The sequence below is a fragment of the Panthera leo genome, chromosome E3 (assembly GCF_018350215.1).
Source record: "Panthera leo isolate Ple1 chromosome E3, P.leo_Ple1_pat1.1, whole genome shotgun sequence".
Lineage (NCBI taxonomy): Eukaryota > Metazoa > Chordata > Mammalia > Carnivora > Felidae > Panthera > Panthera leo.
The window spans coordinates 29433720-29447204 of record NC_056694.1 but is presented as its reverse complement, the minus strand read 5'-3'; the positions used below and the strand labels follow the sequence as shown (position 1 = coordinate 29447204).

General features: G+C 39.7%; 1 protein-coding gene and 1 long non-coding RNA gene across 6 annotated transcripts in view; one reads left to right on the top strand and one right to left on the bottom strand.

Moving 5' to 3' along the window:
* Positions 1-13485, top strand: part of MRTFB (myocardin related transcription factor B) — a 154197-nt gene that overhangs the window by 94243 nt on the left and 46469 nt on the right. For 3 of the 4 annotated variants that reach the window (XM_042922457.1, XM_042922454.1, XM_042922456.1), the window contains 5 exons: positions 2163-2228; positions 4260-4315; positions 5494-5569; positions 9210-9371; positions 11353-11531. In XM_042922457.1, coding sequence (XP_042778391.1) covers positions 2163-2228; positions 4260-4315; positions 5494-5569; positions 9210-9371; positions 11353-11531 — 539 coding nt within the window. Of the gene's footprint in view, positions 1-2162; positions 2229-4259; positions 4316-5493; positions 5570-8696; positions 8788-9209; positions 9372-11352; positions 11532-13485 lie in introns of those variants that run through there. The other variant, XM_042922458.1, reaches the window with a different exon arrangement.
* LOC122210047 lies at positions 331-8692 on the bottom strand. Of its 2 annotated transcripts, XR_006197895.1 has the most exons (4): positions 8545-8692; positions 5228-5378; positions 1983-2428; positions 331-820 (listed from the first exon to the last, which is right to left on the bottom strand). It is a non-coding gene; the product is annotated as an uncharacterized LOC122210047 (long non-coding RNA). The 2 variants fall into 2 exon arrangements; XR_006197894.1 differs by lacking the exon at positions 331-820 and having other exon boundaries at positions 1800-2428.

Here is a 13485-nt window from a genome sequence, read left to right as displayed (position 1 = left end):
CAGCATGAGAATGTGATGTCTAGTCAAAGACCTGATGGCGGGCAGGGCTGCCAGCAAAGTGCATGAGAGCTGCTGACCCGCGTGCAGTCAGGAGACGCTTACGGCTTACTGTGGCTTACTGTTGTCACTGTGGTTTGCAGATGAAGCTGTTGCAAATGTGTCCATCATCCCGAGATGCCACGCACCCTAAAGATCTGTATCGTGTTTGATACGTGTGTCTCACAATGTCTCACAAGTACGGTGCTTTGCTTGTTTGTTTTAAACCAAAGAAGGGGGCTGTTGATGTTTTCATTACTCTTTCTATTTTACACCTTTCTTTGAGGACCCCCTTGTGAGAAAGGAAGGCTGCCACTGCTAGAGATCCATCAGCAGACATGGACCACCGTGTTCCAGAAGTGTCAGCCTTTGAACTGGAGATGGTTCTGACCCTTTTCTCCCCTCAGTATTCCTCTTCTTGGGATTCGGCCTCTTGAAATGACCGTCTCAAGTTCAGACAAGTGTTAGCTTTAGCATTCACAGAAGAATGTTAGAGGATGCAGCCGTTTGGGTGCTATCCTGTTCATAGGTCATCTCTTTGGCTGTTTTTGTTCCTAGTGAAGTACCTTGATGGGAACATACTGTCCTCAGGAAACTGTAAGTTATCAGGGAAACGATCTTTGTGTTAGAGCATAATTGATTCAAAGTATCACAAGCCATTTTACTGGGAGAAACATGTGCCTGTATTTTTTTGACTCATCAAATTTTTCTTTGGCTTTATGTGATAGAATCTTAGGTCAGTTGCTTCGGTTCTAAATGGGAGGTCATTGATGCTTTGTGATCCCTACGGCCCCCAAAAGAAGCAAAAAAAATTTTTCAGCATTTAGTAAAGGATGACATTCATATCTAGCATTGAATAAGAAAATGTGTTTACAAGCCATTTTGCAGTCTAGACTGTTTTGGAACTGTCTCTAGGACTGTGCTGTGCACCCAGCACAAGGGCAAGCAAAAAGCAAAGGATATAAGGGCCCTGGGCCCTGTGCCTTTGGATCTCAGGGGGTCGTTACAACTAGGAGCCATCATTTGCATATTGTTTGAGCCTGGGTGCGTGACTGGCCTGAGCTAGCCTCTCGGGCCAGCCATCACCCCCTTGCTAGAAAATTCTCTCTCTTTCTTCCAGAAGTACATAGAGGTAATTTTTTTTTTTAGCATATTGGCAAACCTTACTCAGACCCTTAATAATCCTAACCTTGGTTTTCATCCATAGATGAAACCACAAAAATCAAAATAGAAACTTAAAATTGAACATAAGGTAAACCAAGGAAAGTATTTTTCAAAGTTACTTCACGTAATTCTTTTGTGAAGATCGGCTCGTTTTCCAGACAAAAATAGATGCTAGGAAAGGAAGCTGCTGGAGAAATACAGGGGAAACTTTTTTTTTTATTAAATGTGGCAAACTGGATTTTCACATTTTGTGACGTATACTTCATTCTCTACAAATTCTAATGATTTATTCTTTCTTCTCTTCATTAAAAAGATAAGATATCGATTGATTTTGGCTTTTTTTAGAACTTGTAGAGTGAGACATGGTGTGATGTTTGTGCAAAGATTATTAAACTTTAAGTTCTTAATTTAGAAATTTTCCTTTGGGTCATTAGTAATACCTCACAGGTCTAATTTTTGTTATATACTTGGCCTTCATTAAAGCTATTTAAAACTCGTTCCAGATGGAGCAAATCTCTCCGAATAAGTCAATCTTAAAATAAATTTTTGTTGCTTTAAAAAAAAAAAAAAAGCCAATTAATGTCAAGGAATCTCATATTTCTATTTCTACAAGTTAAAATTTTTTATTCCCAAGTCTTAATTTAGGTATAAGCCAACTATTTTTGTTTATTTGCAGAGTATGTTGTCATTGTATTTAAACAACAAATACTTAGCTATATTCATCAAATTAAGATTATGAACTAACTAAACAAAAAAGAAGCCAAGGGAACTTCCGAGCTCACCAAACTGGCAGAAACTACAAATCGGTTTTCTTTTTACAAGTTGGACGGTGCCAGGTATTATCCTCACTCGCTTATGAAGTAGAAGAGGTTTAATAAAGCATAGTTGTATCTCCTCCGGGATCCTCTAGTTGGCACCTGCAGTTGCCGATAAACTCAGTGGTGATCCTTTCCTTTTCACAGTGCTCCAGCTGAGGCTCCAACAGAGGAGGACGAGAGAACAGCTGGTGGACCAGGGCATCATGCCACGTAAGATTTCAGTGTCACTGTCGCCTCCAGTGTGATGTAACAAAGCGCACCCGTCCGGGAAGAACCTGGACCGCGCTCTGCTTTCAGTTGTGTCCACGTAGTCAGTATACGGCGTCCACGTGAGCTGATACGGAAAATCGGGCATCAGCGCTGCCAGCCTAAGAGAATCCTCTCAAAGAACATTTTGAAAACCAGATGCACTGTAAAAGATGGGCTTGAATTAATTCTGTATTACACAAAGAACACCTTGAAAACGGGGTAGTTAGGTTGAAATCAGTTCTCACTTCCAACATGAGCCCTCGTGTTAGTTTTGAAATCATCAGACTCCTCTCTGCCTAACAGGTCCAGTGTTACTTTGACTTGCAAAAGTAACGTGATAAAATTAATTTTAAAACTTGTTCTACTTTATTTAATTCAAGTTAATTATCCTTGATACAGTACAGTCTGGTCTGTAATTAAGTGCATCTCGGTTACAGGACTAATACACATTCTGTTTATAATTAATAAAATCTTTCTTGCCCAAGTAGATAATTTGGAGGTATTTCGAGGCCTTCATTTTTTAGAGTTGATTAATTCTAGAATATTTGCCTGTTGCCTTCTTACCTTTGCTCACCAAGTTTGGAGGTAATTTCCTGTTTTAGAGGTGGAAGAGTGGTTGCTTTGGTGTTATGATTATTTATATGGATATTTGTCTAAAAATTGATCTCTCGAAGAAGTAATTTATATGGCTTTAAAAGACTAAGAAGAAATTACAAAATGAATTTATGCTTCCCTACCTTTTTTTGGCTTATGAGAACAGTTCTCTGCAGTAGACTTTTTTCCCAATAAAACTTTTCTGGACTACTATTAATTGAGTATCTAAATATTTTGAATCTAGTATTATGATAGACTCAAAAGGTGGTTTGAGGATCTGCCAGATTTCTCTACCACATTCCCAGTGATGAACCAATCAATTAAATAGTATCAGTGATATTTAAAACACCACTGCCAAGCCAGCTCTAGTCTGATTTTGGGAGCTGCTCCCTAGACAGAAACCTGTATGGGCTTGTCTCCTGGGAATCTTTGCAGTGCTTCAGGTACCAGAGCTGAAAATAATCCTACCCAGAGAGTCAAGTTTTAGAGGTGACGGCCCATGTAAACCTAGCCCAAATCCTATGCACAGCGTCTGACTGCCTGTAGTTCTTACAGGTGGACATACACACAAAAGATTTTGCAAAGATAATTGATAGAAATACTGTAGTAAATGATGTTTTAGTAAAACACTGCTTATCCTCCCACTGGGATTTTGGAATATTTAAAGTACTAGTAGTTAACATATTAAAGAATCATTAGGTCTTTAGGGTGAGTTGCACCGTGGTACAATAGAAAGATCATGACACCTTCTAATTCACAATGCTAGACTTAGATTGCACTTTGATCACAATTTAGCTATATGGCTTCGAGAATTTGGGTAACCACTTTGAGCCTTTTGTCTGTACTTGGCCTGATACCTACCTTGCGAGGTGGTGACGATCAGCCACGATATAACTGTGATTGACCACAGGGCGAAGGACTATGTCCATTGTGGGGTCTCAGTGAATGGTAACTCAGCTCTGCTAGACAGAAAGTGTAGCATGTCCTCGTGTTCAAGGTTAGACCACTCCTAGGCTAAACGTCCTCTGGACATTTGGGCTTTTTCTGGTATCTTTTATGGCCACTCAGAGCAAAGACCCATCAAGGAGTCATCACGCGGTTCCCTTGGTGATGGTAATTTGGCCCAACTGTTGGCTCCAACTAGTCTGACCTGGTACTTGTATTGTCATTATGTGTACAACTCTATCCTCAATGTTCACTTGTTTTATTTGTGAATATATGATTTTAATTCTGAAACGTCTAAGGTTTCAAATTTTGCAGATCTCCTAAAGGAACTAGTAATAAATGGAACTGTAGATGCAAACTAGTAAGATTAAGAAGGAACATCAACATAATGTACCCTAACGTTTGGCTGAAATATTAACTCGTCTGTCTACATGGTTCTTATTCTTCTCACAGCTTTGAAGAGCCCAGCTGCATTCCATGAGCAGATAAAAAGCTTGGAACGAGCCAGAGTAAGAAATTTCAGTTTCAGAGGTTCTGCTTCTCTGCTTCTCTCTTGTATTTTAAAGTACCTGTGGGCAAGTAGCAATCTTACTCCTAAATATATCCATAGAGAAAATGCAGTGTATTTTCAGGACAGGTGGCTTCCAGAGTTATATATTCTGGGGTAGTTGAATCTTGGAAGTTTGTAGAAAAAGCATGATGTTCAAATTTTGTTCTTTTAAAACCAGTAACTGGTTTTGTACATAAAGGACAAATCGCATTTCTTCATTTCAGTGCTGGGGCATACCAACAGGTTTTAGAATAACCATGGAGTATTTCTGCCGCCTGTTACCCCAGCAGACCGACAGCCCAAGTGGTGTCCCGACAACCACACATCTTTAGGTGGTTTCCTTACTGGGTCTGCGTCAGCTGTACGTTTGACCAAGGGCAGGAGAATCTGGCTGAATTAAAGAAGTTGCTGTGTTTCAACTCCGCTCTATTCTTTGAGAGTTTTCCATGCCATTTGCACATCGAATTCATGTTCATTACTTTTGTTTAAAAGTACCATTATGCACATTCATTCTTTTTGCTTTAGGGAATACTTCTATCATGCAATATGAAAATAAGCATGTTCCAAAAATTCCGTAGGAATTTTCCCAGAAGGCGATAATGATCTCTTAGAATCTTATAAAATATAAAACCCATTTGAAAGCCTTATTGTTTCAGTTGAGAACCTTTCTGAGTAAGAAAGTATGATCAAGGATATGAATTCATCAATGAAAACACATTAGGATTTTAAAGAAATTTGTTATTTAGGTGGATTTTTACTTGACCTGAAGTGTAGCTATTAGATATTTAAATGATCAAAATCCTATGTCTGTGCAAATTATGAGCCTTTTGCCTTTTCCAAGTTTTAAAATAAAAGTCTGTAAAGTGCTTACTTTATGCCAGCATGCATTTCAAGTGCCTGTGCAGTTTTGAAGGCTGCAGTTTAAATTATGTATTGGATAATAGCTCTTCAAAGTACTAATTGCTACTCTTTTCTTCTCAAAATCATGACCGAAGAGTATACAATTTACTTAAATGGAGTACCTTGAGAGAAAAATGCAAAACCACAATAAGTCATAAACAATTTATAGTAAGACTCACTCTCTTCTCTTCTCTTCTCTCTCTTTCTCTCTCTCTCTCTCTCTCTCTCTCTCTCAAGACTGAAAACTTTTTGAAGCATAAGATTCGGAGCCGACCAGATCGTTCTGAACTTGTCAGGATGCACATTTTAGAAGGTAAAAATGTTTATTTCTGCTTATTTTGCTGCATTTTCTCAAGAAAAGAAGTGAGAATTCCACCATTGCTGTTTATTCCCATCTTAATAACTTTTTACCCCACAGGCTGACATCCTCCAAATTGGATAGCCAACATGAAGACCCAAAGCTAAAATGTTATGTTAGATACATGGGGAAGGCTTGATTCTCCAAATAACCAATTGATGAACTGACTCTGCCCCACCAACTGGTGCTGTAGATGTCTCTACCATCTGTTCTGGAAAAACATTTTTGGTCCAGAGGATTTCTTCATCAGTGAGGAATATTTTCCCATTAAGTCATAAAGGGTACAGTGGCCACAAGTGTAACCCTAGATTTTCACCTATCTGGATGGACCCTGTTATATCTACCTGGTGCACTGCCCACACCTAACATCTTTTGTTTGTCGTTACGTACCCACAACAGTCCAGCTTGATCTGACCATTAATATAAATACTTTCCACTTAGCCCACCGGATTTCCTCAGTGGTCTAGCTTCATCACTTGTGAAGCTGGTAGGGACAGTTCTGTTCTGTCTCTAGTGAGACACATGACTCATACCAGAATGTTTTTCTGTCTAAAGACAGAGCATTCTTGAAAGTATCCCCCCCCCCCCGCCCCGCATAAGCTCCTGAGTACGTGTTCTTTCATTGTTTTGTTCCTCAGACTGATTTATTAAGCAAGGACTAGGAGCTTGACCCCGTGATAGTCTTGAGTGTGTTAAACCCTGAGATGATACAGAAAGAATCTGGAAATTTCTCACAAAGATTCAGAGACCCTTCTCAAGTAGGAATATTATACTTACTCCTCTGGTCTAATGATAGAGTTAGTATTAGAATTAGGTTGATATTATAAAGTATTAGATTGTCGCTCATCATAAGGAGTAATATTCTGAAGGTCAGACATGTTTAAAACTCTTCCAGAAGCAATATGGTTATGCTCATTTGAGGTGGTCATTCATTGGCCAGTGAACTAGACCCCAGAGACCCAGCAAATGAGCCAGATCGGTGCCTGCTTTCATGAAGTTTACAATCTAGTAGCAGGGACAGATAATAAACAGGCAAAACAAATGAATTACAGATTGTGAAAAGGGCTCGATGGCAGTAAACAGGCTGTTGTGGTGGGGACGAAGCACAGGATGACACCACAGTAGGATGTTGTAAACAAATTCCAAGTAGCAAGTTGGTATCTGCATCCCCAAGTAGGGTCTCTTCTAATCCAAAGAATCTATGATTATGTGACTATCTCCATATCTGGGGTGGGAAGTGACGGGTATATGCCTTCCACTACTCTTAGTGTGTTCTCAGAAGTCCATTGGGCTAAAAAAGCTTTTCCAGAACTCAAGTGGTAGGGTAGAAACAGCTACCAAAAAATGTCAGGGTTAAGTGAATCTTCAGGAAGCAATTGTGGTGGTAAGTAACTGGGGACGGGGCTCCTTCTGCACCTAAAAATACCTTGACTTATAAAGGACATTTTTGAAGGAACAATGCTGTCTGTTTCACCTTGCCTTCTAATTGTAACAGGCTTTATTAATATAATTAAAACCAAAGCAAATACATTTAACTATCAAAAAGAATCATATTTGCTTTAAAAAAAGAAGAAGAAGAAGAAGAAGAAGAAAAGATTACCCAATGGTTAAAAACCCAACTATGTGCATGAGCGTCCCGTAAGTGATGTTTTTTTAGTATCTGTTCTCAAGTTGGGATTTTTAAAGAAAGAATATATATCATTTGTAATTTTAAAAAATAACTTCAAACCCCCCAACTTATCTTAACATTACCCCAATTTTGATTGAATTGGATGTTTGGCAGGCAAAAGTCTAAATTATTTTTCTGAAGTTCAGCTAAAATCTAACCTCAGCATCGTGGAGATGAGGAGATCACAAGACCAAAAACAGAAACATACCAAAATCCCAGCGTCTAATTATTTACTTTCGGGATATTTTCATTCCAGACATATTCCTGATATGGAAATGTTGATGGGAGAAAGGAGAAAGGCAGAAGACTGTCCTACCTAGACCTTAACAACAGCATTTAAAATCACCCTAAGAGTGATTTGCATGGTCTCATTCTCTCTACCTGTCATCTTCCTGTGTGGTTAGAAGTGGTTTATGTAATAAGATGGGGGCCACAGCCTAAGGTTATACAGGAAAATGTTAAAAATGAGAGGTCACACATGTTATCTTCACTTACAGAAATGTGCATTTATTACCAATACTCTGATTTAAGACCAGGGCCCTCATTAGGGAAGTGAATGGAGTTCACATCATCTTTCTTGCATGAAGCACAGCTATCATACGTCATCTACAATTTCCATTTAGGGTGGAAAAAACAACATAAAGACACTTGAAAAGCAATCTGAGTTGGAAAATCCTAGATTTTATAATTTTTTCCCAAATATTTTAGTTGTTAATTGCCCTAATTTGACAGTGACTTATTCTGTAATAACCCACCTTTATCAAATCATTCCAAAGGCTTTAACTTAGGTTCCCAAGAAATAGTCTTATTTTTGAAGTTTATCATTTTCCTATAAGATGTAGTTAAATTATGTGTTGACAGCAGATATGAAATGATATGAACTGTTTTGTGGACCATCAAGGTTGAGTTTTGGTAAGCATGTAATTCAGCTGGTGGAAGGAGAAGCACTCGGATGTGCTGGGGAGTAATTCACGGGCCGTGGGCTTTTGGTGTGCTTTGGGCTTCAGCCAGGACATTGTACCCACTAAAAAGAGAACATCAGTTAATCCTGAGATTATTTATGGGGATTTTCATTAAAAGACCTTCTGCTATATAATTTAACTGGCAGGCAACTGTCAACTCAGAATTTGGGGTTAACATCTCACCATGTTTTTAATCACTTCTAAACATTATTTAGAACAATGTAATAAAATGTTAATGAGAGGTACCAGAAGCCAAGTCATTGACACAGTTACCCAGATGAATGAGCTAGGATACTTACGTTACTTTTGCATTTGTTGTACAACTTCCTGTTTGCAAGTAGATGAGCCGAGCCTTCTCTATGACCATTGACATCTATCTTTATGACATAGGACTATGTAATTGAATGTTCCAAGGTTATATACCCAGAAATAAACCCAGATTCTTAGTGAGGATGATTGACTGAGACACACAAGGATCAACCCAAGAATTTGATTCTGGCTCTTCCTTTGGCTCCTGCAGAGAAGCTTTAGGACCTAACTAAGTAAGAGAACAGTGCCACGTCTCGCAGTTGACTTTGCAGTGAAGCCAGATCACACCTGGACACTTCTTGGGCCACGGATGGACCACATCCCTCGTGTTCATCCTCCAGACCTCCCAATCCCTAACAAATGTGACTGTGATCCTCTCACCGTAAATGAACAAGAGCAGTACCACATTTTTGGCTCGAGTTCATGTTAATTTGCGTCTAAGGGCATTATATAGACAGTATAAAGTATCCAGGACTAAAAATATACAGTGTACACTACAGCATTCTTAAACAGCCTACTTCTCTTTCCATCAGTGTGTTGAGAACACATAAATATGTTTAACCCAGTTTAAATTAAATTAGATTCAGTTGGCCAGAAGTAACGTTATGGAACCGAGTAATTCAAGTAATGGTTAAAACTATGTTTCCTCTTTTAGAAACATTTGCAGAACCATCCCTGCAGGCTACTCAGATGAAGTTGAAAAGAGCTCGACTAGCGGATGATCTGAATGAAAAGATTGCTCAAAGACCTGGTCCTATGGAGCTGGTAGAGAAAAACATCCTTCCTGTAGACTCCAGTGTTAAGGAAGCAATTATAGGCAAGACTCTAAAAATTTACCATTTCTGGGAGAAAGAGAAACTTGGAAGTTTCAAACAAATTTAATTTAAAAAGCCAGCACCAGGGGCACCTGGGTGGCTCAGTCACTTAAGAGTCCGACTCTTGATTTTGGCTCAGGTAATGATCTCCTGGTTCATGAGATCGAACCCCACGTCAGGCTCTGTGCTGTCGGTGTGGAGTCGGCTTGGGATTCTCTCTCTCTCTCTCTCTCTTTCCCCCTCTCTCTCTGCCCCTCCCCCTCTCGTGCACATGCTCTCTCTCGCTCTCTTAAAATAAAAAAAAACATTAAAATAAAAAAGCCAGCACCGATCATGAGTATTGTTTTCTGGGTGAATTAGAAATCGATTAATACTTGCACCAATTCCCGTTATTCTTGGGATTTTTTGTTTGTTTGTTTTTTATGTAATAAGGTAGATGAAGCATCTCTTACCAGTTAACACAGAAGTTCCTCTTGTCACGTCTGAGGTTTCTGTCCTTAAGTTCCAATTTCATTCTGACATCTTTTTTTTTTTTTTTTTTTAATGTTTATTCATTTTCAGCAGAGACAGAGCACAGGTGGGGAGGGGCAGAGAGAGAGGGAGACACAGAATCCCAAGGGGCTCCAGGCTCTGAGCTGTCAGCACAGAGCCCGACGTGGGCTTGAACTCACGGACCGTGAGATCATGACCTGAGCTGAAGTTGGACACTCAACCGACTGAGCCACCCATGCGCCCCTCATTCTGACGTTTTCTTAATTCAACTTACTCATTATACTATTTAATTTCTGTTGTGTTGTTTAAGATCCTTACAGATTTTTCATTACTTAATTCTGTGTACTTCTAGGAAAGATGAATATCTTGTTCAGTGTTAGTTCAACAACGTAAGTAGCACATGAGGACAGATGTATTTATTAAGAATGGTAAAATTTGTCCATTTTATCCTGATCTTATCATAGTTACTAATGTTTCCTCACCACGCACACTTTATATTCTGGCACAAGTTTTAGCAGAAAAAATAATAATACCGCTTGTTCAGCAAGCAATTTTGAAAAGTTAATATCCTGCTGTAAAAACTAGTCTTGTTTCCATTACTCTGGGGACTTCATATTTTGCATGAGTATGGGTTTAAATCTCAGGCAGTTTGTAGTCAGTAATTCTAAGTAGTACATTCAATGATGATTCCATTCAGTCCCAAAGAAATGGGCCCCAAAAGGCAAGGCATCAGCGTAACTGGGCCTCTCCATGAAATGGGACTCATCCACAGATACCGAACCATAGCTCCGTTTTCTCCCATGCCTCTTAATGTTTTTTAACACTCGTGTTCCACATCAGGGTCCAAGCGAGGTTCACACCTTGTCTTTGCTGATACAGCTCTTAAATCTTAATCTCCTGGGTGGGTCTTCTAACTTTTCTTACTTCGTTGGTGAAAAAGCCTTCTGTTCTCTAGCCATGCCCACATTCTGGATTTTACTGAATGCATTAGCATTCCCAGTGTCATTAAAAACTTTTCTTGTCTTCTGTATTTCCTGAAACTGGTAGTTGGATCCAAAGGCTTGATCTGATTCAGACTGATCTGATCTGACTTTCTTCCCCAAGTATTCATCATAGGTAGTGACTGGTGTGTCCTTCCTCTGGGAAGTACATTATGTTCGATTTTTTTTAATGTTTTACTGTTTATTTTTGAGAGAGGGAGAGAAAGAGCATGAGTCAGGGAGGGGCAGAGAGAGAGGGAAACACAGAATCCGAGGCAGGCTCTGAGCTGTGAGCACAGAGCCCAGTGCAGGGCTTGAACTCCCGAGCAGTGAGATCATGATCTGAGCCGAAGTCGGACGCTCAACCGACTGAGCCACCCAGGAGCCCCATCAATTTTTTTTTTTAAACCAGCTTCTTAAGTTCTTGTACTAAACATTGTTTCTCCTTCTTTATCATTGTAAGCTTGGTGTTCCAAGGTCAAGTTAAGTTGAAAATCATTTCTTTCTTTAGGCGTTGGGAAGGAGGACTATCCTCAAACTCAGGGCGATTTCTCATTTGACGAAGACAGCAGTGATGCTCTGTCTCCAGACCAGCCAGCCAGCCAGGACTCGCAGGGGTCCGCCGCTTCCCCGACTGAGGCAAAAGTTAGTGAATCGCCGTCCCCCGTGACTACAAGCACTCCAGCCCAGGTATCAGCTTTCTTGTTTCTGCCCCTTAATAGAGACCACGCCCTGTTTTTTGTATATCAAGGTAATTACATTTTCTCCAGAAGAAAAGTCTGAAAGTGTGGGAAACTACAGACTTCTTTTTCACCTGTAATACAAACACTGTTAACATTTTTCAGTAGATTCTTACATTTCATTTCTGTTCTATACACACGCTTTTATTTTACAAATGGTTGTGTAACTTGCTTTTTAAAATGTTTCACTTAACTTTTGTTGGGGGTATAATTCGCACACTATAAAATATAACCCTTCCCACCCCCCCCCTTTTTTTTGCCATCTTAACCATTTTAAAATCTGCAGCTCAGTAGTGTTAAGTACACTTGTGTTGTGCAACAAATACCCAGAACTTTTTGTCTTCAAAAACTGAAACTGTGGCCATTAAACAGTAACGCCCCATCCCCCTTCCTTCCAGACCCTGATGATCGCCCATCGTTGCATTTCTGTCTCTAAGAATCTGACTCCTTTAGGGTGGGGGATGGGTGAAATAGGTGAAGGCTGTTAAGAGTACACTTACCATGATGAGCACGGAGTAATGTATAGAATTGTTGAATCATTATATTGTACACCTGAAACTAATAGGACGTGTGTTAACTATACTGGAATTTAAGTAAATATGTACATACGTACATATGAATTTGACTCCTTTAGATGCCTCATATAAATGGAATCCTGCAATATTTGCCTTTTTATGTCACTTAACGTAATATCTTCAAGGTTTGTTGATGTTGTAGCATGTGACAGAATCTCCTTCATTTTTAAGGCTGAACGACAGTCCATTGTATGGATATATGCCATACTCTGTGTATCCACTCATCGGCAGTCATTGACTTCCATCTCTGGCTATTGTGAATAACGGCCCTAGGTACATGAGTTTGGAAATATCTCTTTGAGACCCTGCTTTCACTTCCTTGGGGCATATACCCAAAAGTGGGATTGATGGACCACATGGTAATTCTATGTTTAGTTTATTAAGGCACCTCCGTGCCGTTCTCCATAGCGGTTGTACCGTTTCACACTCCCGCATGCACGGGTTTCAGTTTCTCCACGTCCTCACCAACACTTACTAGTTTATGCTCTTTTGATAGTAGCCATTCTAGTGTTATGAAGTGGTATCTCACTGTGGTTTTGATTTGCCTTTCTCTAATGACTAGTGCTGTTAAGCATCTTTTCATATGTTTGTTGGCCATTTATATGTCATCTTTGGAGATATGTCTGTTTGAGTCCTTTGTCCATTTTTAATCAGATTATTTGTTTTTCTGCTATTAAATTATAGGGGTTCTTTGTATATTAACCCCTTATCAGATATACGATTAGCAAATATTTTCTCCCATTCTTTGTGTTGGTCCTCACCTTTTGCTGATAGTGTCCTTTGATGCACAGAAGGTTTTTTTTTTTAACGTTTATTTATTTTTGAGAGAGAGAGCACGAACAGGGGAGGGGCAGAGAGAGGGAGACACAGAATCCAAAGCAGGTTCCAGGCTCTGAGCTGTCCGCGCAGAGCCCGACGTGGGGCTCGAACTCACGGACCGCGAGATCATGACCTGAGCCAAAGTCGGACGCCCAACCGACTGAGCCACCCGGGCGCCCCCTCCATAGTTTTTTATGCATACATTGTTGGACACTTGTCTGATTATTTCTTTGGATAGTTACCAGGTTTTGAAATGGATTTGGACCTTTTTAGGTAAAAGATGGGCATTTCAACTGCCTTCCAAGAAGGTAATACGGTTCCCACAGTCATTGTGTCTTTACCACAGGTAGGTAATGCCTTCACTGTAAACCTCGCACACTGTTTGGAGAGTTCAGTGTTGTAACTGGCTTCTTGATTTGGGTTAGATTGAACTTCTTTGTTCGACAAATATTTACTGAGCACGTATTATGTGTCAGATTGTTTTGGGAACTGAAAATCTAGTGCATGCAA